The following is a 23,033-nucleotide window of genomic DNA, read 5'->3' as shown; positions in this document are numbered from 1 at the left end:
AGTTGTTCCCCAGTCCCCTATCCCCCTTTAGGGACTAGAATTTCAAAGCCCCCTTGTCCCCTGAAACTTCCTCAGAACTGGCATGGTATGGTAGTAGGAGATGCCAAGAATTTTTGTTCTGTAAGAAATCTTTTACAAAGTACAAATGAAACTGTTTTTAAAAAAATAAACAGGTGAGAAATATGAGATATATATCAACAATATGATTAATTCTTTCAAAATAGAATTGTGGGTAGCACATTAAAAGAGTGATATTCCATGACACGTGGCAAGGATATGAAGTTGAAGTATCAGTATGCACGAACAAGGTTGTCATTGACCAGTCACACTCATTCATGCACTTATTGTCTGTGGCTGGTCTGGCTCTGCAGTGACACAGTTGATGGCTTTAAGAAAGACATTACGGCCCACCCAGGTTGAACAAGAAAAAGAGCTGTCTGTTCCTTCTACCTCCAAACACCATCCAGCTTCCACAAATATTAACTTACACATCTTGGATTCATCTATACTTACCCATGTCCCTAGTGCTACCACTGTGGATTGTGCTGCAGTAAACCCAGACATTCTGCATCATCATGTAATTTAAATAAACTGTTGCAAGATCTCTTTTCTGACATATATAGTTTATTTATTTATTTTTTTTTGTAGACAACAAAGCCTGTTTTATTGCTCGGGGTGAAAGCAGCAGAGATGGGGCCTGGGGACAGAGGTGGCAAAAGCACTTGCCTAGGTATCCCTGGGTTCTGGGCCTCGGCACCTGGACCTGCTGGCCATTGGCTTGTAGGCTGGGCCCTCACTGAAGTCAAGTGCCTTCAATCCTGGGAGCCGGGTCCCTCCTCCTCCTCACAGTGGCCCGGGCGACTGCCTGGAGACTGGTCTTGGACAAGGGGGGTGACACTGGGCTCCACAGTGGGGGGAGGCCTTTAGGAGGTCTTCTTGGCAGAGGCTACGCCCTTCTTTCTGGGGGCCTTCAGCAGTGCCAGCTTCTTGGGCAGACTGCTGTTGGCCTTCATCATGACGTCATGTTCGATCTTTTTCCGGATGCCAACCTCCAGGTCCTTCTTGAGCTTTCACTGCTGCACCACGCGCGCCTTCTTGGGGGGGATGACCCGGCCGCCCTTCCTCGGGCCCCGGATCCGCTCCGAGGCGGCTGCCGACGCCGCTGCCTTGCTCTTGGCTGACTTCTGCGCCTGGAACTTGCGCTGACCCTGCGCCATGGCCCCGTGTGCACCGGCGGGGGCGGGGCCAAGGACGCCGCCCTATAGTTTACTATTTTATCTTCTTCCTCAGACCTTATTTCAAACAGAAAAGCAGCCCTTGTTTTCTCTAATCCAGCCGCCTCAGTGACATTGGTCTGACACATGGTTAGAGGACAGGGAGGGAAGTAGGGACAGAGCAGGCGGCGTTAAGGATGTAGACTGCTGGTGGCTAATTTCCTCTTTCCTCTTGGCTGGAGCCTCTCTGCTGTTTTCTGCTACCCAATTCTCTCTCCATAGAGATGAGTCAATGACAGTGGGTATGTGAGAAGACAGTTGAAAAGAAAAAAATTAAAAATACACAACTTTTCCTGGGAACATGCACGGAAAGACATCGTATGATCATTGGAGGCATAGATAAGGTGCTCTGTGGAGCAGTTATGAGGGGCCTTCAAAATTCAATGAAAAGTTATGAAAAATCACGTATAGATTTCCAAAAAATTGCACTGAATACATTCATACTAACTTGTCTCGTTTATCTGAACAGGATCCAGCTTTCAGTACTATCAAGGATAAGACATCCATTTGAAAAGAGTTCTTTTCAGAGCTCCATGACTTTGATAAAATTGAAGCAAGAACAAATATCAGACATACACTGAACCTTGATGACATTCAAGAGCTCTGGCAGCATAGTAGGCTAGACATTAGGTTGCTAACCACAAGGTCAGAGATTTGAACCTGCAGTCCCTCTGTCAGAGAAAGATAAAGCTGTCTGCTTTCATAAAGATTTAAATAAAGTCTTGGAATCCCAAAGGGGCAGTTTTCTTCTGTCCTATAGGAGCAATATGAATTAGAAATGACTCAATGGCAGGTTCTTTTTTTCTCTTTTTGGTGAAATCATTGCTGGCCTATGAGAATTTCAAGGGTACAATGCTACAAAGAAACCAGTACAGTTTTCAGACGGTTTGAAATCATATTGATGATGAAGCTTGTAGCAGCAGATCATCTACAGCAATTTGTGAGGAAACAATCTTTTTGTGCTTGAAGAGGACACATGATGTACAGCAGAAACAATAGTCTAAACCATAGACATCTTCATTGGATCAACTTATACAATTATGACTGAAAAATTAAAGTTTGAAAGAACAAACTTTCTGCTTGATGGATGCCATAACGGTTGTGCCCAGATTAGCTGCAGATCAGAGCAGAGCTGTCCATGGAAATTTCGAATGAGTAGGATGAAGATCCTGAAGCATTTCTCGGAAGCGCTGTAAAGAAAGTAGAATAATGGCTTTGCTGGTAATATCCTGAGAGAAAACACGAGTAGGAGAGCTTCAGTCAAAGAAAAGGTCATGGTAACAGTTTTTTGGGATGTTTAAGTTATTGTGCTTCTTGATTTTCTGAGGGCCAAAGAATAATACCATCTGCTAATTAGGGCAGTGTTTTGAGAAAGTCAGTCAAAGCTGTAGCAGAAAAACGCCTGGGAAAGCATCACCAGAGAGTCCTTCTGTACAGCGACAATGCTCCTTCCCGTTCCTCTCATCAAGGGCAAGGTTTTGATAAGAGATCATTAGACATCTATCTTACAGTCCTGACTGAGCTCTTTCTGACTTCTTTTTGTTTTTTAATCTTAAAAATGAATTTTAAAGAGTATCCATTTTTCATTTTTAAAATTCCATTTTCCATGAACTATTTGAAGTTCCCTTGAGAATTTCCTGGTTACATGGGGATGGAAGAGGGAGGTGTCAGTAGCTGTGCTGTACACATGTTCAATGTGCATGTATCCCAATGATGAAAACTTCGGAGCACTCTTGCCTTTAGGTACATGTTTGTATAACTCCTTGTGAGACTTCTGATAAACACTGACTTCATCCTTGAGAAGCTTCCTACAATGTGTGGCTTACTTACCTCTTGTTTTGGGTTGAGTTCAATTTGGTGGCAAATAACTTCCTGGTGGTGTGAAGTCAAATCTGCTTTCTATAAGTTGCCATTGTGTGTGTGTGTGTGTGTGTTTTCATATACAATAGAAGGACAAGAAATGGGGCTTGTTTTGAGTAAACAGAAGAAACAATTATGTTTCGGTAAAGAGGTGAGGGTAAGTCAAGAATCATGTAGAAAATTGGTAGTGTAAATCACAAGTGGGTGTTTACAAGTAAACGTAACTGAATTTCTGTTGCTGTTCAAGTGTTGAGTTATCCTGGTACTTTATGCTTTTTCTTCTCAATTGTTGCAACTCACATGGCTGTTTCACTGGGTTGTTCTTGGTATTGTTAAATGCCATCGAATTGATTCCAATTCATAGCGACCCTATTAATAACAAATGTAACATTGATTGGCCCTGTGTCATCCTCACAATTGTTCCTACTGAGCCCCTTATTGCAGCCACTGTACCAATACATCTTGTTGAGGGCATCTCTACTTTTTGCTGACCCTCTGCTTTACCAAGCATGATGTTCTTCCCCAGGATTTGATCCCTCCTGACAACATGTCCAACATATGTGAGGCAAAGTCTGATACCTTGCCTTTAAGGAGCATTATGGTTGTACTTCTTCCAAGACAGGTTTGTTTGTCTTTTTGACAGTCCTTGGTAATTTCAATGTTCTTCACCAACATCAAAATTCAAATGCATGGGTTCTTTTTTGGGTCTTCCTTATTTAATATCCAAATTACAATGCGTATGATGCAACTGAAGATATCATGGCTTGGCTCAAACACACATTAGTCCGCAACGTAAGTTCCTTGCTTTTCAAGACTTTAAAGAGGTCTTGTGCAACTGACTTAGTCAATGCAATGCATCGTTGGATCACTGACTTCGCTTCCATGAGCATTCATTGTGGATCCAAGTGTGACAACTGCAATCTTCTCTCCATTTATCATGATGCTTCCTTTTGGTCCAGTTGTGCGGATTCGGGTCTTGTTTACATTGAGTGTCATCCACAGTGAAGGCTGCAATCCTTGATCTTCATCAGTAAGTGCTTTGAGTTCTTTTGGTTTTCAGCAAGATTGTATCATCTGCCTATTGCTAGTTTGTAATAAACCTTCCTTAGATCCTGATGCCACATACTTCTTCACATAACACAGCTTCGCTGATTATTTGCTTAGCAAACACATGGAATAAGTATGGTGACACGAGACAACCCAGATGCACACCTTTCTTGCATTTAAATCATGCAGTAGCCCCTGTTCTGTCTGCACAACTTGATCCATGTACAAGTTCCACTTTAGCAAAATTGTTTCAGAGTTCCTGTTCTTCTCAAGTTTATCCATCATTTGTTATGATTCACACAGTTAATGCTTTTGGATAATCAATAAAACACCATTAACCATCTTTATGATATTCTCTGCTTTCAGTCAAGCTCCACATGTCATTGCTGATATTGTTCCATGCTAACCATATGTTAACAATATCAATGACATCATTTTAAAATGCGAGCATGCTGTTGCGGCGCCTTTCTTTGGAATGGCTACAAATATGGGCCTCTTGCAGTCAGTTGGCCAAGCAGCTGTCCTCCAGATTTCCTGGCGGGAGTGAGTGAGTGCTTCCAGTGCATCATCAACTTGCTGAAACGTTCAACCATGGAATCTGTCAATATTGCAACTCACATCTTGATTTTTTTTTCTTTATTCCTTTCAGCTTGATATATGCTGAACATATTCTTCTTTTTGATTTTCTAACTCGAGGCCTTTGCAGGGTTCATTAGAATGCTCTACTTTGTTTTCTGGAGCTGCCCGTTGAAGGTTTCTGTCCAGCTCTTTTACTTGATCATTTCTTCCATCAGCTCTAGCTATTCTGCACTCAAGAGCAAGGTTCAGAGTCTCTTCTAACATTCATTTTGATCTTTTCACTCTTTCCTGTTCTTTTAATGACCTTTTGCTTTCTTCATGTATGGTTATCTTGATGTCATCCTACAGCTCAAATCCATTCTTGAAATGTACTCAAAATTTTAAGTGGGACATAAGGTGTTATTTGGACTGTGTGTTAGTCTGGATAAACTAGGGAAATAAATCCACAGAAATTCATGTATATAAGAGAGAGTTTTATATACAAGGTAAATGTACATTAAGAAAGCATCCCAACCTAGTGCTCCCCAAGCCCATAAGTAGAACATTAATCCATATGTCCAATACCAATTTACAAAATCCAATGATGCCAATCAGTGGGTGTGTAAGCATCTCAGTACTGGCACAGGTCTCCACTTGGCTGCTTCAGCACCCAGGACTGCATTAGTGTAGGTCCATGCGGCTTCTTCTCAGGGATGTCCTGCAGGGAGTGAGCCTTGCCAGCTGAAGCAGGGAACTGGCTAAGACAGCTGCACTCTGGTCTGACCATCAGAAAGCAAGAGTCCTGAGAACTAGAAAGGCGAGGCTCACTGAGCCATTTATCTCTGCCCTTCAATTAACCCCACATCAGCCAGGTTGACACAATAAACCTTAACTATCTCAGGCTGTGGTGGACTTGTTTTAATTTTCTTTAACTTCAACCTGAACTATTGACAATTGATAGTTTTTCTGCAATCAGTTTCATTTTGGCTGATACTGAGCTTCTCCTGAGTCTCTTCCCACAGATACAGTCAATTTAATTCTTGTTTATTCTATCGAGAAAAGTTCATATATACAATCGCTGTTTATATTGCTGAAAAAGTTATTTCTGATGAAAAAGTCACTGGCTCGCAAATTCTATCATTCAATCTCCAGTTTTCTTTCTCTCACCGAGGTCATACTTTCAAACTCCTCCTCCTTCCTCTTAGGAACCCTGGTGGTGTAATGTTTGAGGTGGGCTGCTAACTGCACGGTCAGCAGTTTGAAGCCACCAGCCTCTCAGTGGGAGGAAGCTAGGGCTTTCCACTTTGCGAAGGGTGACATTCCCGAGGCAGGCCTGTCCTACCCTGGTGTCTCCATGAGTCGGCATCGCCTCCATGGCGGGGGCTTGGGCTTTGCTTTGGCTCCTTCCTCTTCCAGCATTTGCATTCTAATCACAATAATTATCGATGCATTTTGATTGCATATTTGATTCATTTCAGACTGAAAAAATTGTAGAATTCTTCAGTTTCATCATTAATAGTGGCTTTAGGGGCTGGTGCATAAACTTGAATTAAATTTACATACATTTTTATTAACCGGACTTCCCTGAATAAGGAAAGACATTTTCCTATCACAGACAGCTTTACACTTCAAGAAAGCTCTTGAGAATATTCTTTGTTGCAATGAATATGATTATATTCCTCCTCAACCTGCCTTTCTTCACATAGTAAACCTTGGAATTGCCTAATTCAAAATGGCCAATACCAGTCCATTTCAGCTCACTAACAACCAGGGCATACATTTTTATGCACCCCATTTCACTTTTGACTACTTCCATCTCTCTTAGATACATACTTCATACCTTTCACATTCCAAATTATAAAGAGATGTTGGAAGCAGTTTCTTCGCATTTTGAGATGTTCCCCACCAGCAAATTAAGATCCCAAAGACTTTACTTCATGCACAGCATGCCGATGGACTTGACTTTGAGCAGGCATGTTTGTGTGCCTTTTGGCAGCGCGGCTTGTCTTCCATCGGTGGAGTTGACAGTGTTCCGCTGCTATGCATAAGGCTTCCAGCACCCCTGACGGTGTCTCAGTGCTAGTCATAAGCAGTCAGTGACCAATCCCTCAGAGGTAGACGGCCTATTCCTCCTTCATAATCTACTCTCAGTCTGGAAGGCCATCGTGGTGAACCTGCTGATGTGTTAATACCCTGACTTAGCTCCCAGCATCACAGCAGCGTGCTAGCCACCCGAGTCTGACAAACTGACGGACAGGTGCTGTCACTGCGCTACTACAGGGAAAATTGGCCTCATAGAACAAGTGGGGAAGTGTTCCATCCTCTTCTGTTTTTTTGTGTTTGTGAAAGACGTAATTTTTTGTAAACACTTAATAAAAATCACTCAGAAAATGTTCAGTCATTGAAGGAAAGTGTCAGATTTCAATTGAGTCCAGTTTTCCTTTTTGAAATACCTTTTCCTTGTTTACCCTTTAACAAAATAAGACAATTTAAGAGAATGTCTTGGTAAAAATACTTTTCATCATGAAGGCCTGGGGAAGTTAATCTGTTCTGTTTATTTACATAATTATACAACATAAGCGTCCTGCCCTCTGAAAAATCACAATTTTAAGTGGGATTCTGTGGTAGTTACGTAATCTCATGTCAACTTGAAGATACTAAGAGTGAAGGGGTGGGGTCTAGCCTGTCAATCAGGTCACTACCTGATGATGCTTCCCTGTGGGCATGGCCTTCTCGTGAGCACGTTAGGAACTTCCTCTCTTTCCACCTGGAGGTTGGCCCCTCTCTTTGCCTTCACCCGCCTTTTCAGGAGCCCCACGAAGTTAGCTGGAAGAGCCATGGAGACCCTGGAGACCCTCACCAGCACTGGGCTGCTTCCCCTAGCCTGTGATCTTCCTGCATTCAGTATCATTGTATGTGCTGTGTGAGTCTGAAGAGGAATTCAGACTTATGGGTTAATATCAGACTTATGGATTGATTTGGATTGGGCTGAGATGTTTTATTGATGCATAATTACTTCTTGATAGAGAAATTTCTCTAACACATACAGGAGTGTGTCTGGATTTGCTTCTCTAGTCAGCCCAGACTAGCACAGATACCGTGGCTTATGAAACATTTTAATGTATTTCTCTTAATTATATTAACTCCATTCACAATCCTGCTCAGTTGAAATAGCAAACACTACCCAACGAAGCCCAGCTTTGCACTGAAGCAAAGCCCTAGCATTAGAAAACTGAGAAGGAAGAACACACTCAGCATATCTTAAACCGAAAACACTCAAGGAAAAAGTCAAGCTTTGAATTGCAATTTTGAAAGAATCTATGAGAAGAAAATATCGAAAGATGTAGAAAGCATCAGAAGAAGATGAAAATAAGACACAGAGTCACTGGACCCAGTGAAAAAGAAAAGCAAAAAGAAACCAGTGGCCATCCCACCAATTCAGACAGTAGCAGATGAGCCAGAACCCGTGGAAGGGCATTGAAGCTGCGCCGAAAGGCTCGGTCAAACACAAGGCTCCCGGAGTTGACGCCGTTGGGAGATTCCTCCCGGTCAAAGCACATTACGTCCTGTGAAGTAGAAGTGCAGAAGAGGAAGACCCTCAACGAAATCGATGAACACAGTGACCGCAACAATATGCTCAGACACAAGTACAATTGTGGGGATGGAGCAGGATCGGGCAGTGTACGGGGGTCTCTGTGGGTCAGAGCTGACCTGCTGGCACCTGCCAACACCTACATGGGGTAACTACTGAAAGCTGCAGGAAGCATCAAAAGGAGGTAGAAGAAACACACTGCACCAAGAGGGACTGACCAACCGATAACCATTTTAAGAGAGCATATAGTCCAACACTCTGCTGCTAAAGGAAGAAGTCCAAGCCTTATGAAGGCATTCGCAAAACACAAGGCTCTGGGAGCTGATGGAATACCAACTGGAAGGTTTCCACAGTGTGATGAACACTGGGAGCACTCACTTGTCTCTGTCAGTATATTTGGAAGATAGCTTGCTGGCCCCCACCAACTGGAAGAGATCCATGTCTGTACCCTTTCCAAAGATAGGTTACCACAGGGGAAATGGAAATTATTGAATGATATCATTCATATCACAAGCAAGTAACATTTTAAGGAAAATAATTCAACTAAGCTTGTAGCAGTACACTGATAGAAAACCCTAACTTCAAGCTGGATTCATAAGAGGACAAGGAACCAGGCCACCATTGGCAATGTCAGGTCGATCTTGGCTGGAAGCAGAGAATACTACAAAGATGTTTCTTGATTATGCAAAGGCATTCAACTGAGTTGAGCATAACATAAATGGCTAATATTTCAAAGAATGGGAATATCAGAACACTTTATTATATCCATGCAGAGCCTGTTAAGTGTGTGTGTGTGTATGAATGGATGCATTAAAATCATGAAAGGTTTGCATCAGGTTTGTATCTTGTCACCTACTTTTGCAATCTGTATGCTGAGAAAATAATCAGAGAAGCTGGACTCTATATAGAAGAATGAAGCATCAGGATCATAAGAAGGCTTATTAACAACCTGCAATATGCAGATGACACAACCCTGCTTCCCGAAAGTGGGGACTGGAACATTCCTACCGATGAAGTTCAAGGACTGCAGCCTTTAATATGAATTGCAACTCAGTGTAAAGAAAACAAAAATGATCCCAACTGAACCAATAGGTAACATTATGATAAAAGGAGAAACTGATCAATATTATTAAGGATTTCACTTTGTTCGGGTCCACAACAGTAGTAAAAAAAAAAAAATCAAAAGATGCACTCTATTGGTGCACAAGACCTCTATAAAGAGCAAGGGTGTCACTTTGCAGACTAACGTGTTCCTGACCCAAGTCATATTTTCAATTGCCTCATATGCTGCATGTTAAAGTTAGGCATTGAATAAAGAAGACAGAAAAATAATTGAAGCATTTTAATTATGGTGTTGGAAAAGTATATTTGAAGTATGGTGGACTTTCAGAATGAAAAATAACTTCATACATATGTATAAATGTGCTTGATACAATTGCTGTATGGGTTGTTATAAGAGCTTTAAGAGGCCCCGATAAAACAATTTATATAATAAGAATAATAACAAACAAAACCAAAACAAAAATAAATAAATCTGTCATGGAAGAAGTACAGCCAGAATGCTCCTTAGAAGGATGAATGGTGAGAATTTCACTCTCCTACTTTGGACGTTATCAGAAGAGGCCATTACCTGGAAAAGGCAGGACACCATCCTTGGTAAAGTAACAGGGCAGTGAAAATGAGAAAGACTCTCAATGAGATGGCTTGACCCAGTGGCTAACCAAACTGGCTCAAACATAGTAATTGTGAGGATGGCGCAGGACTGGGCAGTGTTTCCTGTTGTACAGAGGGGAGCTGAGTCAGAAATAACTCGATGGCCTTTAACAACGAGGCCTTCAATGCCATGTGGCATAGTAGTACTAATTGGGTTGCAAGGCCAGCAGTTTGAAATCATTGGCAACCCTGCCAGAGCAAGATGAGGTTTTTTACTCTCATAAGGACTTACAGTCTTGGAAGTCCATAGGGAAGTTCTATCCAGTCCGATAGGACTGCTATGAGTTGAAATAAACTCAATGGCAGTTGGAAGCTCCCAGAAGCCTAACTTCCATTTCTCTGTTCTTGCCAGACAGGTCTTTCCCACCCATCCAGAAAACCTTCCTGACAGGCCAGCTCCCTTATGGCTAAGATCACTGTGCCTTCATCAGTCCCCAGCATAGAGAGCTTTACTCTCCTGCAAGGCAACCACATCCACCTGTAGGCTCCATCAGTTACCTTGCCCTCTTGCTACTCCTAAACCTTCCTTCCATAACTTCAACTGGTTCAGTCTGTACCTGTGTGCAAGCCTCTTGTTGTCCAGCTGGGTGTGCAGTGTCTTCTTCCACTGAGTCTATGTAATTAATAAGCTGCAGTTAGTTTCATCCCTGCAGTGTCAGGTTTTGTGTTTGGCCTTTTCAAATGTGAGGGCAGGATTCCTTTGGTGACCCATGGGGAGAAGAGGTGGTGCACAAATATCAGCTTGAGACCAAGACCAGACGGACTCATTAGAAAAATGCAAACCCTTATGAGTGTACAGGAAAATTTTTCAACAAAATACAGCAAAGAGGTATCCAACCACATGTCAGAAGAATGATACACCACAACCAAGTGGAAATGAGCTTGAGAAGGCAAAGGAGGTTCGACAAACAAAAGCAGCAGATGTATTAAACCTCACTAATAAGGGGCAAAGACAACATGATCACGTGAAGAGATAAAGAGGAAGCATTTGGCAAAAATTTGTCTTTTTTGATAACATTAGTTAACAGGCTTGGAATAGAAGGGGCCTCTTTAACCTGAGAAAAGCTGCTTTCCTTTCTGATTTGCACGGATTCGTGGTTTAGGTGAGAAATCCTTTTTTGGTCTTTCAAAATAGGCAAAGGACAGCTATGACTGGATGCCAGCATACCACATACATGTGTGTATAAGCCAAGATTTTCAGCACATTTTAATGCAGTTGTGGTGGTAAAATTAGGTGCTTTGACTGATCATCGGGTCTGCTTATACTCGAGTATATATGGTAGACAGATTTCAAGCCTTGGTATTTCCTGCTGGGGCTCAGCTGAGGGCCTACTTCCCAGTCACTGAGTGAGCAGTAGTTAAGGTGTAAGTGTGGAGTGTAAACTCTTAGAATGAATGGCGAGTCCCATTTTCATATTATACCTGAGCGTGTCTGACATTGCCTTTGTTAGAGAATAAAGGATGTGTGAAACTTACTGACTGGTGTATGCCTTTTGTTGTTCTGAAATCTCCATTTGATTGTAAATCAAAGTCTAGCTTAATCCACCAGGGAATGAGCCCTACCTTTGGCAGGCTCTCAAACATAATATGATTTAAAAATACTCTGATGTGTAAATTTATGATGATTGTACTTGTCATCTTTACCTGTTTGGTGTCATCTGATCTGTAAATAATTTATCCCTGCCTAAAAATTCTCTGTATTCTGTGTTCTATGTCTGCAATAATTCACTGCTTACTTGATTGACTCCCTACTGTTGTCACTGGAGCGAGAAACCCTTAACCACACTTTTCATAGGCTTTGCCATTACACATGCACTGTTTTGGGTTTGGCTGTACCCATCACCTGTGGAAACAGGTCAATGGAGCAACATGGCTGAGAGACACTTCCTACACACACACACACACACACACACACACACACACTCTCTCTCTCTCTCTCTCTCTCTCTCTCTCTCTCTCTGAGCAAGCATCGCTCAATTTATACAAGTTACTTGCATGCACATATGATTCAACAGCACAGCAAAATGGTGTTATACATAGAATGCAGATATAAGACAAATTGGGGAAGAGAAATGTCACTTCATGAGTTCAGTATCCTTTTAAGAAGAAATTAATATGAAAAAGAACAAAGAACACAAAGGAGGTAATTTATAAGAGCAAAAACAAAAGGCCAATAAATATGCAGATGAATTGTTTAACCTCACCAAACAGCAAACATCCTATTTTTATTAAAATAGCACCGACAGGAAAGGAAATCAGAATGTCCAATGATATTTATGCTTCAAGGGTTATTGGAAGCCTATTCTCCCTGACTTTTAAAAATTATAACAATTTCCATTCTCATGAGACATCTAAAACAAAAGGCTTATCTTGGATTCTACAAGTTTTCTTAAGATAAACATATGCATACACTTATAATCGTGGTTATTAGTTACTTATATTAATAACAAAATAAAAAACATCCTGTTGTCATCGTAATAATTTTCCATTATGTGATGTAATTCAGTACATCCAATTAAAAAACAGATTTTCAACAAAACATGGGAATAGATAAATTCTTCTGTGAGCAGTATGATTTTAAGAAAGTTTCTCACTCCAATAGACAGGGAGGCAGGGACATCTAGAGCGTAGCTGGAAGAAAACTGCAATTCGACAGGTGAGAAGCACCTTCTTGGCCACCAGTGTCATTCCGAAGAATGTCTCTGAAGACTCAATTTGATGATTTTGAACCATAATCAGGAACATGCAAAATGACACATTGTAAGGTGCTTAAAATAAGAAAATAATTAAAGAAGGCAGTCATATAAGTTCAGCGTGGGTTTCCTAACCCGATTCGAAGATGATCCTATCCAACAATACAATACCCCAAGATGCAGAGGGACAACTTATCTTTTCAGCACACATATGCTAGCTATCATGTGGGGGTGGGATGGGATGGTATATGAGAGGGCCTCAAAAATTTGTGGAAAACTGGAACAAGATCATGCAGTTTTTATACCAGTGGTTTTTTTAAATTAAGAAATCATTTTATCTGGGGCTTGTACAACTCTTTATCCCATGACATACATCAGTGTGTCAAGCACATTTGTACATTTGTTGCCATCATCATTCTCCAAACATTTTCTTTCTACTTGAGCCCTTGGTATAAGCTCATTTCCCCCACTCCCTCCCCGCCACCCCCTCCCTCATGAATCCTTGATAATTTATAAATTATGTTGTCATGTCTTACACTGTCCAATGTCTCCCTTCACCCACTTTTCTGTTGTCCGTTCCCCAGGGAAGAGGTTATATGTAGTTCTTTGTAATCGGTTCCCCCTTTCTACTCCACTTTACCTTCACCCTTCCTGTATTGCCACTCTCAGCACTGGTCCTGTAGGGATCATCTATCCTGGATTCCCTGTACTTCCAGCTCCTATCTGTACCAGTGTACATCCTCTGGGCTAGCTAGATTTGTAAGGTAGAATTGGGATCATGATAGTGGGGGGAGGAAGCACTTAAGAACTAGAGGAAAATTGTACGCTTCATCATTGCTACACTGCATCTGGCTCGTCTCCTCCCCAAGATCCTTCTGTAAGGGAATGTCAAATTGCCTACAGATGGGTTTTGGGTTCCCTATCTGCACTCCCTCTCATTCACAATATTTTTTCTTTGATGCCTGATCCTTTCGACACCTCATGATCACACAGGCCAGTGTGCTTCTTTCATGTCGGCTTTGTTGCTTCTCAGCTAGATGGCTGCTTGTTCAAGCCTTTAAGACCCCAGACACAATATCTTTTGATAGCAGGGCACCATCAGCTTTCTTCACCACATTTGCTTATATACTCATTTGTCTTCAGTGATCGTGTCGGGAAGATGAGCATCATGGAATGCCAATTTAATAGAACAAGGTGTCTTTGCATTGAGGGAGTACGTGATACACCAGTGTTTTTTGTTGTCACCTATATTCTCTTATAAACCTTCATTAAAAATTGGACATGATTATTTTAAATAAAACAATTGTATTAAATGTTAAATAAATTGCACCAAACTACAATTTTTTCAATAAGATTCAAACCAAAGTTAATATGTAAACATGATTTATTAGATTATAAAAGTAGCTTCAATACAAGGAAAGTTAGAATACATTTGGCTGTTCAAGACTTGGTCTTGGCAAATGCTTAGTGGTTGCATTTGATCCCACCACCCTCTGCACAGCTCAGCTGTGCACACACAGCAGCTTTGCAGAGCAGGGGTCTCTGCCTGTCAGCGTGTGTCGGTGAGCACCTAGAACACAGCAATTGCACTCACATCTCTGAGGCTAAAACATTTGGCACAATTCACAACCCAATCGATAAACACCAACACAGATAATGGCTAACACTTCCCTATATTCATGTTGCATTCAAAAAGAACTCATTTAGACACAGCCAACGGAGTTGTTAAAATAAATTTTAAGAAAAATAAATATTCTGTAAGATTTACAAGGATCAGTTGTTTTGTCCTCCCACCCCCAAATTATTATAAAATTGGGAAATTACAGTTTGATAATTAAGAAGAATATTCTTGGCCATTAGTGTCAGTTCAGCACAGGCTGTGATTCTGAAATTTCAAAATCTTTTCTGAAGCATATTTATAAATATGCTAAATTGAAAACTTTAATATGCTTAGAAGAAACACCACAAAGGAAGTAACAATTATTTTGATTGGATTTCATGATCCCATTTAAGATAAAAATATACAACATTACATTCCTACCCTATAATTAATGAGGGATGATTTTTCATATTCTTTAACACGCAGGCCTGCCATCCAGTTATTACTTTTAAACACAAAGGACATTTACAATCAGCTATCGCATAAATAAGCACAATGTACAGCCTTTAACAGAGATGGCAATGAGGACAGAGTACAATCAGCTATCGCATAAATAAGCACAATGTACAGCCTTTAACAGAGATGGCAATGAGGACAGAGTGTTGGGGCTGCATTAAAATTTGAAGAGGTCAATGAAATGCTGAGGAGACACGGGCAGGAAACAGCTGTCTGGGTCCGTGGCAGTGCAGGGGTGTCCTGAGTCCTGCAGTGGACAGAGGACAGGGACAAGGTTACACTGATGGATCAGGCACCACCACTGTCAGCAAGTTATCAGCTATTTGTTTGAATGGACAATGAACCTCAACTTGAGAAGGTAGTCACCAAAAGCTTGATCAGGATTCTAAACCAATAATATTATCAATAGTTTTATCAACAGAAGGTTTTCTAAGCAAGTGTGACCTCAGAAAATAGATTCTTGAAAGCAATACAACTCCCTAAGTTTCAAGGAACACGACTGCTTAGAACCTGCAAACGGCAAAATAAATGTATAACACCACTGGATATTTTTCTGACACACAATCCCCTGGCAATTATTTCTTTCCACTAGAAAATACTTGTTACATTTTCCCCCAACTATGTGTTCCATTCTTTCCTAATTCCTGTTTTATAATGTTGTAGACATTTCCCTCTAGTCACCATTCATCCCATGTATAACGCTTGGTCGTACCCTGCCTCTATCCTACAAGTGGTGCAAGAACGCACACCAGGCCTTGGCAAGGTTCACCAGCTAAAAGGTGGAAGTCCCAGCTCAGAGTGTGGTGGAAAGAAAGCCTGAGCTTCTGCCCACACGCACCTTCTGTGAGATGGGAGGGAGGCCAGCCTAGCAGCCCTGAAAAATGTTCTCTAACATACCAAGGGAGCTAGAAGCCCTCGCTCTACTAACGAGTCTTAACTTCATTTAGTAAGAAAAAGGACATCAGGAAAGTTTAAATATTTTGTGGATTAAAATTAACTTAGCCTTTTGAGAACAAGAAGCTTAAAGAAGACTGGTACTCGAGGGAATTTAGCAACTGCACGGTTGCTTCGTTGTTGTGTGCAGTCAGTGGATTTGGACTCATGCTGATCTAATGAGACTCTCGGATTTGCTAGGCTGACGTCTTCCCGGCAGCAGATCACCAGGTCTCTCCTCGCATAGCGAAGTCCGTGGGGTGGAACAGCCAATGTCTTCTCCTCTCTGTTAGGAGGCAAGTGCTTAATCACTGTGAGACGAGGGCTCCTTCAGGGGTTATTTTAATCCATTGCTAGTGAGCTGATTCTACCTCATAAGAATCCTGGTTAAGCCCTGGATTGCTAACCGACCAGATCCTCCACAAGAGAAAGATGTGCGGTCTGCTTCTGTACAGCGGACAAAAGGGCCAGCTCGACTCCATGCTGTAGGTGGCTTTGAGTAAGAGAGGCTCCATTAAGTGAGTATAAGGGTTTCTATGTGAAAGTGGTTCCTCAATGGCAGTCTTAGCAATCCTAAATTCCTGTCTGATGGTGTCTAATGTGAATGACAAATGAACAAGCCCACACTTTGCCTATATGGCTGTGCCGTATTACTCAAGCATCGGCCTATACTCCGGTACTTGTTGAAAATACTCCGGTACTTGTTGAAAATACTCCGGTACTTGTTGAAAATACGCCGGTACGTGTTGAAAATACTCCGGTACTTGTTGAAACAAATAATCCAGAGAGTTGCAGTTTCCCTCTGCTGGTTTGAGTTTTCCATTAAGCTCTGCACACAAGCAGACGCTGTATAATTTAGATGACAATTCTGAGGTGCAGAACTTAAATCAGTGCTAAATTTCACTGGCATCCCATGTGATGTCAAGGATCATATACAGGAGAGGTAGCACCGTTCATTGGTTTTAGTTTCAAACACAGCATGTGTGGTAAAACATGCAAGTACCTTGAATAATAAAGCAAGATGGTAGTCCTTTGAGATCATGAAGAAAGAATCAGGAAGGAATGCAGTAAAGGGAAAGAGAAAACAGAAAAGGAAAAGTTAAGTTCAGAAAAAGTCAGATTGTATTGAGATATTTAGGTTTGAGGCATATTACTTATGAAAATAACTAAAAACAACAGGTAACTCTTGGCAATACAGAACAACATTAAGAGCAAGCATGTAAGACAACATAAAATACCCCAAAGAACTTTACAACTTGACATTGTCTTAACACTATTTCCATTTCCTTATAATATTTTCAAAACGATAACTAATGAGATTTCAATATTACATAATCTTAGAAGTTGTCCATTTAAAAAGTATATATGTGATGCTGCTATTTCCCCATATACTATAAATACCGAGGGCTCCAGTAGGTGAGTTAGTTGCTAGGCAGTGGAGTCCCACTCATGGCCACCCCCATGACCGCCCCACGTGTAGAGCAGCACTGCTCCACAGGGTTTCTAAGGCTGTGATCTTTCAAACACTGATCATCAGGCTTGGCTTCCGAAACACTTAGTATAGCTTTGAGCCACCAATGTTTAAGCTGAAAGTCAAGTCCTTAACCATTTGTTCCACTCAGGGACACTCCATGCCACTCTAGATAAGTAGGAAATGCCCAAATTTCACCAGATTTCTAAACTTACAGTACCATCTGTCTGGAAGTTGGTAGAAATACCTCCCTTTTTGGAGCTTATCTATCTTAGATGTCTGGCTTCAGTTTTAAAGATTAGGTCAGTGATGAGCCTGTCAAACACCTCACGACATGTACAAAATTCGAGGTCATTAGCTCAGCAACGTTAACCTCACAAAGGTAAATAGTTTATGACATCATTATTCTAAAGTTAAAAATAAAAATGGTTTTCATACCAAAAGATATGACTTTAAAGACGACTAAGAAGCCAGGACTGGGGAGGAAGAGAAGACAGAAGCTACAGATGGTCAGGAGGGAGCTTTAGGTGGGAACAACAGAAAACAATACACAAAATAAAGACCATTTACAAGGGAGGTGCATGTGCAGGTGTCTTTCTCTTGATGAGCGGGGCTGTGCATCGACACAGAATACCTTTTTCTTTGTATCTATTCTATTCTACAGACAAAAGGGAATATAAATTTAAACATACATAGAAATACATTTAAAAATTAAAATAAAACAAGTAAAGTTAAATTTTGAAAAAGAGAGAGAACGGCCACAGCTTTAAGTCCATCCACTTAAATACTGGTCTCAGATGCTATACCACAGGGAAAAGCTCAAGTGAGACAGAGTTCAATTCTTTTTTCACACACCTAATTTCAAACAAACAAACAAGATATATTAAAAACAAATACTATTTTATTATTTGATTTAAAATTCCATATTATTTTTATTTAAAATCTCAGTAAATGGACAATTAAATATTTTGAATTCTTTTGGTTATTGTTATTGACACAGGAGAACCAAAAGATATGCAATTTTAGTAAGCATAGATTTAAATATATATATTTAAATATTTTACAATGAAAAATTTCAAACACATGATGAAAAAGAGACTACATAAACAATCTCCATTTACTAAAGACCTGGTTTCAACAGTTTTAAAATTCTGTCATTCTTGTTTCATCTAAGTCCACCATCTTTTGTTGTTTTAGTTGTATCTTTTGACTATGACACAAACTTAACAGAATTATGTGTTGTGCATTGTTAAAACAGGCATCATTATAACCTTCATATAAAATGCTTAGTAATTGCTTGCAGATTAAGTTTGGTTATATGGAAAACTCTTGTTAAAAACATTCACAAAACTTAACAGGTAGTGAATGAGATGTCGGAACAGGTGACATGAATTAGAGAATGTCTGCTTGATTCTTGAACCTAACATGCATCGATCATCCTTGCTTTGCAAATTAGCTGAAGTAGAAACCACTCTTTGGAAAGCAAAATAGCTAGATAGATGTAACAGGGAATGTGTGTATAATGACAGGAAGTGCAAGTGCTCTCAAGGGAGCTGGTAATGCCTTGAGCTCATCTTACAATGTTACACAATAAAATTCAGACTAAAATAAAACAAAATAAACAAAAATGATGACAGAACTTGTGTAGTTTTAATGGTACTGACTGCCTAGAAAGGCAAAGAAGCACATGGAAGTAAGAGCACAGTCACCAGAGCTCTCAATGGGGACTGTTAGGAGCAGGCGGCCATCCTCTTGCAGGGACTGGGGACCAAGGACCCACCCAGGCAGACTTGACTAATTCTACTTGGGCTAAGAACAGCAGACATCAAAGGCAACTACAAGGTAGCCTGGCATCAGATATCTAAGGGTGAAGTTACCTAAACCCAGTGTGCCAAGACATGATGCAACATACTGGCATGAAGCAGGAAACCAATAGAGAGGTCTACGGGGCTGGCCCCAATCCGAACTATGTGGACACCCCTGCTTCCCACCAGAAGAATTCACTTCAGAGGACAGCACTGAAGCCACCACTCAGGGAGAGGGGTGCCGTCTGAACAGAGCACACAGGAACGAAGGAAGAGAAAAGGAGAGAGTCGAACATGTCCTGGCCTACAAAGCACTCACGATGATATTCCTGCTTAGAGCAGCCAATGCACAGAGAGAACCATAGGGCCAGCCCCACCACGAGACACACTGCACTATGAGGGACAACACGGGAGGCACAGTACAGGAATTGCTCCCCATCTCACCCCACTACACCAGGGTGAAATGCTAAGAAAGTACAACAGAGCAGTACGAGAGCAAAGCAGAAGTTCCTGGAGAATACCAAAAATAGACTTTGAGGCCCGAGAGTGGCAGCCCATCAAACCCGACTGGAAAACACTCTTTTAGGTCAACAAACAGCCTGGAACTATTTACAGGCATTTTATTTTTTTGTTGATTTTTTTTCTTTTGTTGTTTTGTCTTGCTCGGCCTTATTTTTGTGCTTACTATAATGTCTGCATGTCTATCTAGATAAGATAGGTGGGATGAACAATTGAGAAGAGAAAACAATGGGACTTATGGTTCCGGTGGGGTCAGGGTAGGGGAACACGGGAGAGGGGGAGGCGGGAGAAAGGAAGTGGGTGTTAAAAAATCCAGGGTACAAGGGAGCAACAAGTGAACTAAAATACATGGAGAGGAGAGTGTAGGATGCCTGGTAAGGCTTGATCAAGAGCACTGTAACCAGAGGAATTACTGAAATCCGACTGAAGGCTGAACATGTTAGTGGGACAAGAGGAAAAAAAAAAAAGGAGGAAAGTGAGCAGAGGTTCTCAACCTGTGGGTTGCGACCCCTTTGGGGGTTCAACCAATTTTTCACGGGGTAGCCTGATTCATAACAGTAGCAAAATTACAGTGATGAACTAGCAACGAAAATAATTTTATGGTTGGGGGTCACCACAACACATGGAACTGTATTAAAGGGTCATGGCATTAGGAAGGTTGAGAACCACTGAAATAGAAGGGAAGAACTAGGAGGCAAAGGGCATTTATAGAGGTCTAAATACAGGCATGTACATATGTTAATATATTTATATATAATGATGTACATATATTTATATGTTAAGTATTAAAGGAGCAGCCAGACATTGAGCCTCTACCCAAGTACTCCCTCAATTCAAGAACACTTTGTTCTAATAACCTTGCATTCTGTGATGCTCAGCTTTCTGACACAATCACTGAAGACAAAATGGGTGCATAAGCAAATGTGGTGAGGAAAGCTGATGGTGCCCAGCTATCGAAAGATAATAGCATCTGGGGTTTTAACGACTTGAAGGCAAACAAGTGGCCATCTAACTCAGAAGCAACAAAGCCTGCATAAAAGAAGCACACCAGCAGGTGTGACCATGACGTGTTGATGGGATCAGGTATCAGGCATCAAAGGCCCAGAACAAAAAATCCTATCAATGTAAATGAGGAGTGTGGAGTAGAGACCCAAAGCCCATCTGTAGATAATTTGACATCCACTCACAGAAGGGTCACAAGGAATAGACAAGCCAGTCAGGGTGCAGTGTAGCACCAATGAAACATACAACTTTCCTCTAGTTCTTTAATGCTTTACCCCTGACCCCACTTTCATGATTTCAATTCTACCTTACAAATCTGGCTAGACCAGAGGATTTACACTACAGATCAGATCAGAGCTGGAAACACAGTTTATACTACAGCTACAGATCAGAGCTGGAAACACAAGGAATCCAGGACAGATAAACCCCTCAGGACCAATAATGAGAGTAGCAGTACCAGAAAGATAAGAGGAAGATTGGGGGCCAAAGGGGAACCAATTACAATGATGTACAGATGATCCCCTCCCAGGGGGATGGACAAAAGAAAAATGGGTGAAGGGAGACAGAGGTCGTTGCAGAATATGAATTTTTTTAAAATAAATTACCAAGGGTTCATGAGGAAGGGAGTGTGGGGGAGGGGGAAAATGAGCGGATACCAAGGGTTCAAGTACAAAGAAAATGTTTTGAAAATGATGATGGCAACATATGTACAAATGTGCTCAACACAATGGATGTATGTATGGATTGTGGTAAGAGCTGTATGAGCCCCCAATAAAATGATTTTTTTAAAAGACACAACAGTAAATATCTTGAGCAAATTAAGTAAAAAAAAGGTGAAATGTATTTGAGTATGTGAGTATGTCATAATTTAAAAGAAACTTTGTAAAAGAAAGGACTTGCCGTGGAGGCATGGAACTTGGGGAGAACAGGGTTTCTGGGAAAGATGTTCAATATCACTGATCCGCACTTTCCCCATTTGTAAAACAGAAACAATACTTAAAATGTAAGAAATATAAAAATGTATGGCGTGATCACTGTTAATATACAGGAATCCCATTGATTGTTGTATATTTATCCCACCATATTGCCGAAACTGTTCATTAGTGCCAACGTTTTCTTAGTGACTCTGTTTTCTTTTTTGAAAATAACTTTTATTGGAGACTCTTACATCTCTTATCACAGGCCACACATTCCTCCAGTGTGTCAAGCACATTTACACATATGCCGCCATCATCATTTTCAAAGCATTCTCTTTCCACTCGAGCTCGATATCCTCTCATTTCTTCCCCCTCCCTCCCCCGCCTGCCCTCCCTCACAAACCCTTGATAAATTATAGATACTTATTTCCATATCTTACATCCTCCTCCTTCACCCCTCACATACTTAATCTGTTATTCGGGCCCCCTGGAAGGATGTTCTAGTTGATCCTTGTGATCAATTCCCGCTTTCTTCCCCCACCCTCCCCTAATCTTCCTGGTATCTCTACTCTCACTGTTGGTCCTGGGGGGTTTATGGATCCTGGATTGCCTGTGTTGTGGGCACTTATCTGTAGCAGTGTGCCTGCTCTGATCTAATCAAATTTGTAAGGTAGAATTGAGGTCATGATAGTGGGATGAAGGAAGCACCAAAGACTTAGAGGAAAGTTGTGTTTCTGACTGGCTCATCTCTTCCCTAGACACCTGTGTGAGGGAATGTCCAATTGTCTACAATGGGCATTGGGTCTCTAATCCATGCACCCTCCCCCATTTACCTTGGGTATGATTTTGTTCTGGGTCTTAGATGCCTGATACCTGATCCCTTCAGAACCTCATGATCCCACAGGCTGGTGTGCTTCTTCCATGTGGGCTTTGTTGTTTCTCAGCTAACTGACTGCTTATTTATCTTCGAGCCTTTAAGACCCCAGACACTACATCTTTTGATACCTGGGCACCCTCAGCTCTCTTCACGACATTTGCTTATGTACCCATTTTGTCTTCAGTGATCATGTCAGGAAGGTGAGCATCATAGAATGCTGGATTGTTAGAACCAAGTGTTCTTGTATTGAGGTTGTTCTTGAGTCGAGGTCCAATGTCCATCTGCTACCTTAATTCTTATTTATTTATTTAAATCACTTTATTAGGGGCTCATACAACTCTTATCACAATCCATACGTCCATTCATTATGCCAAGCACATTTGCACATTTGTTGCCATTATCATTCTCAAAACATTTTCTTTCTACTCGAGCCCCTGGAATCAGCTCTCCTCACTTTCCCCCTCCCTCCCTACCTCCACGAAGCCTTGATATTTTATAAATTATTATTATTTTGTCATGTCTTATACTCTCCAACATCTCCCTTCACAAGGCATAAATACACTACCCAAAATAATGAAAAATATGCACATAGCATAATACCAGAGTGAATGACTGGGGCCTCCTAAAAGAGAAGATATATATATGTATATAAAGAG

The 23,033-nt window shown here is 41.1% G+C and overlaps 1 protein-coding gene and 1 pseudogene across 3 annotated transcripts in view; both read right to left on the bottom strand.

Annotated features, from left to right (window-relative positions):
• Window positions 1-897: 897 nt before the first annotated feature.
• LOC142454348 (leydig cell tumor 10 kDa protein homolog pseudogene) lies at window positions 898-1,253 on the bottom strand (annotated as a pseudogene).
• A 12,850-nt stretch (window positions 1,254-14,103) lies between these two features.
• The window catches only part of FBXO25 (F-box protein 25), a 107,918-nt gene continuing 98,988 nt past the window's right edge, over window positions 14,104-23,033 (bottom strand). For all 3 annotated transcript variants that reach the window (XM_075556406.1, XM_075556407.1, XM_075556408.1), the window contains one exon: window positions 14,104-15,100. In XM_075556406.1, the coding sequence (XP_075412521.1) occupies window positions 15,011-15,100 (90 nt within the window). In that variant the 3' untranslated portion in view covers window positions 14,104-15,010. The remainder of the gene's footprint in view (window positions 15,101-23,033) is intronic.

This window comes from Tenrec ecaudatus, chromosome 8 (assembly GCF_050624435.1).
Source record: "Tenrec ecaudatus isolate mTenEca1 chromosome 8, mTenEca1.hap1, whole genome shotgun sequence".
Classification (NCBI taxonomy): domain Eukaryota; kingdom Metazoa; phylum Chordata; class Mammalia; order Afrosoricida; family Tenrecidae; genus Tenrec; species Tenrec ecaudatus.
The sequence above is the reverse complement of the archived record's forward strand: the minus strand, read 5'-3'. Positions and strand labels throughout refer to the sequence as shown.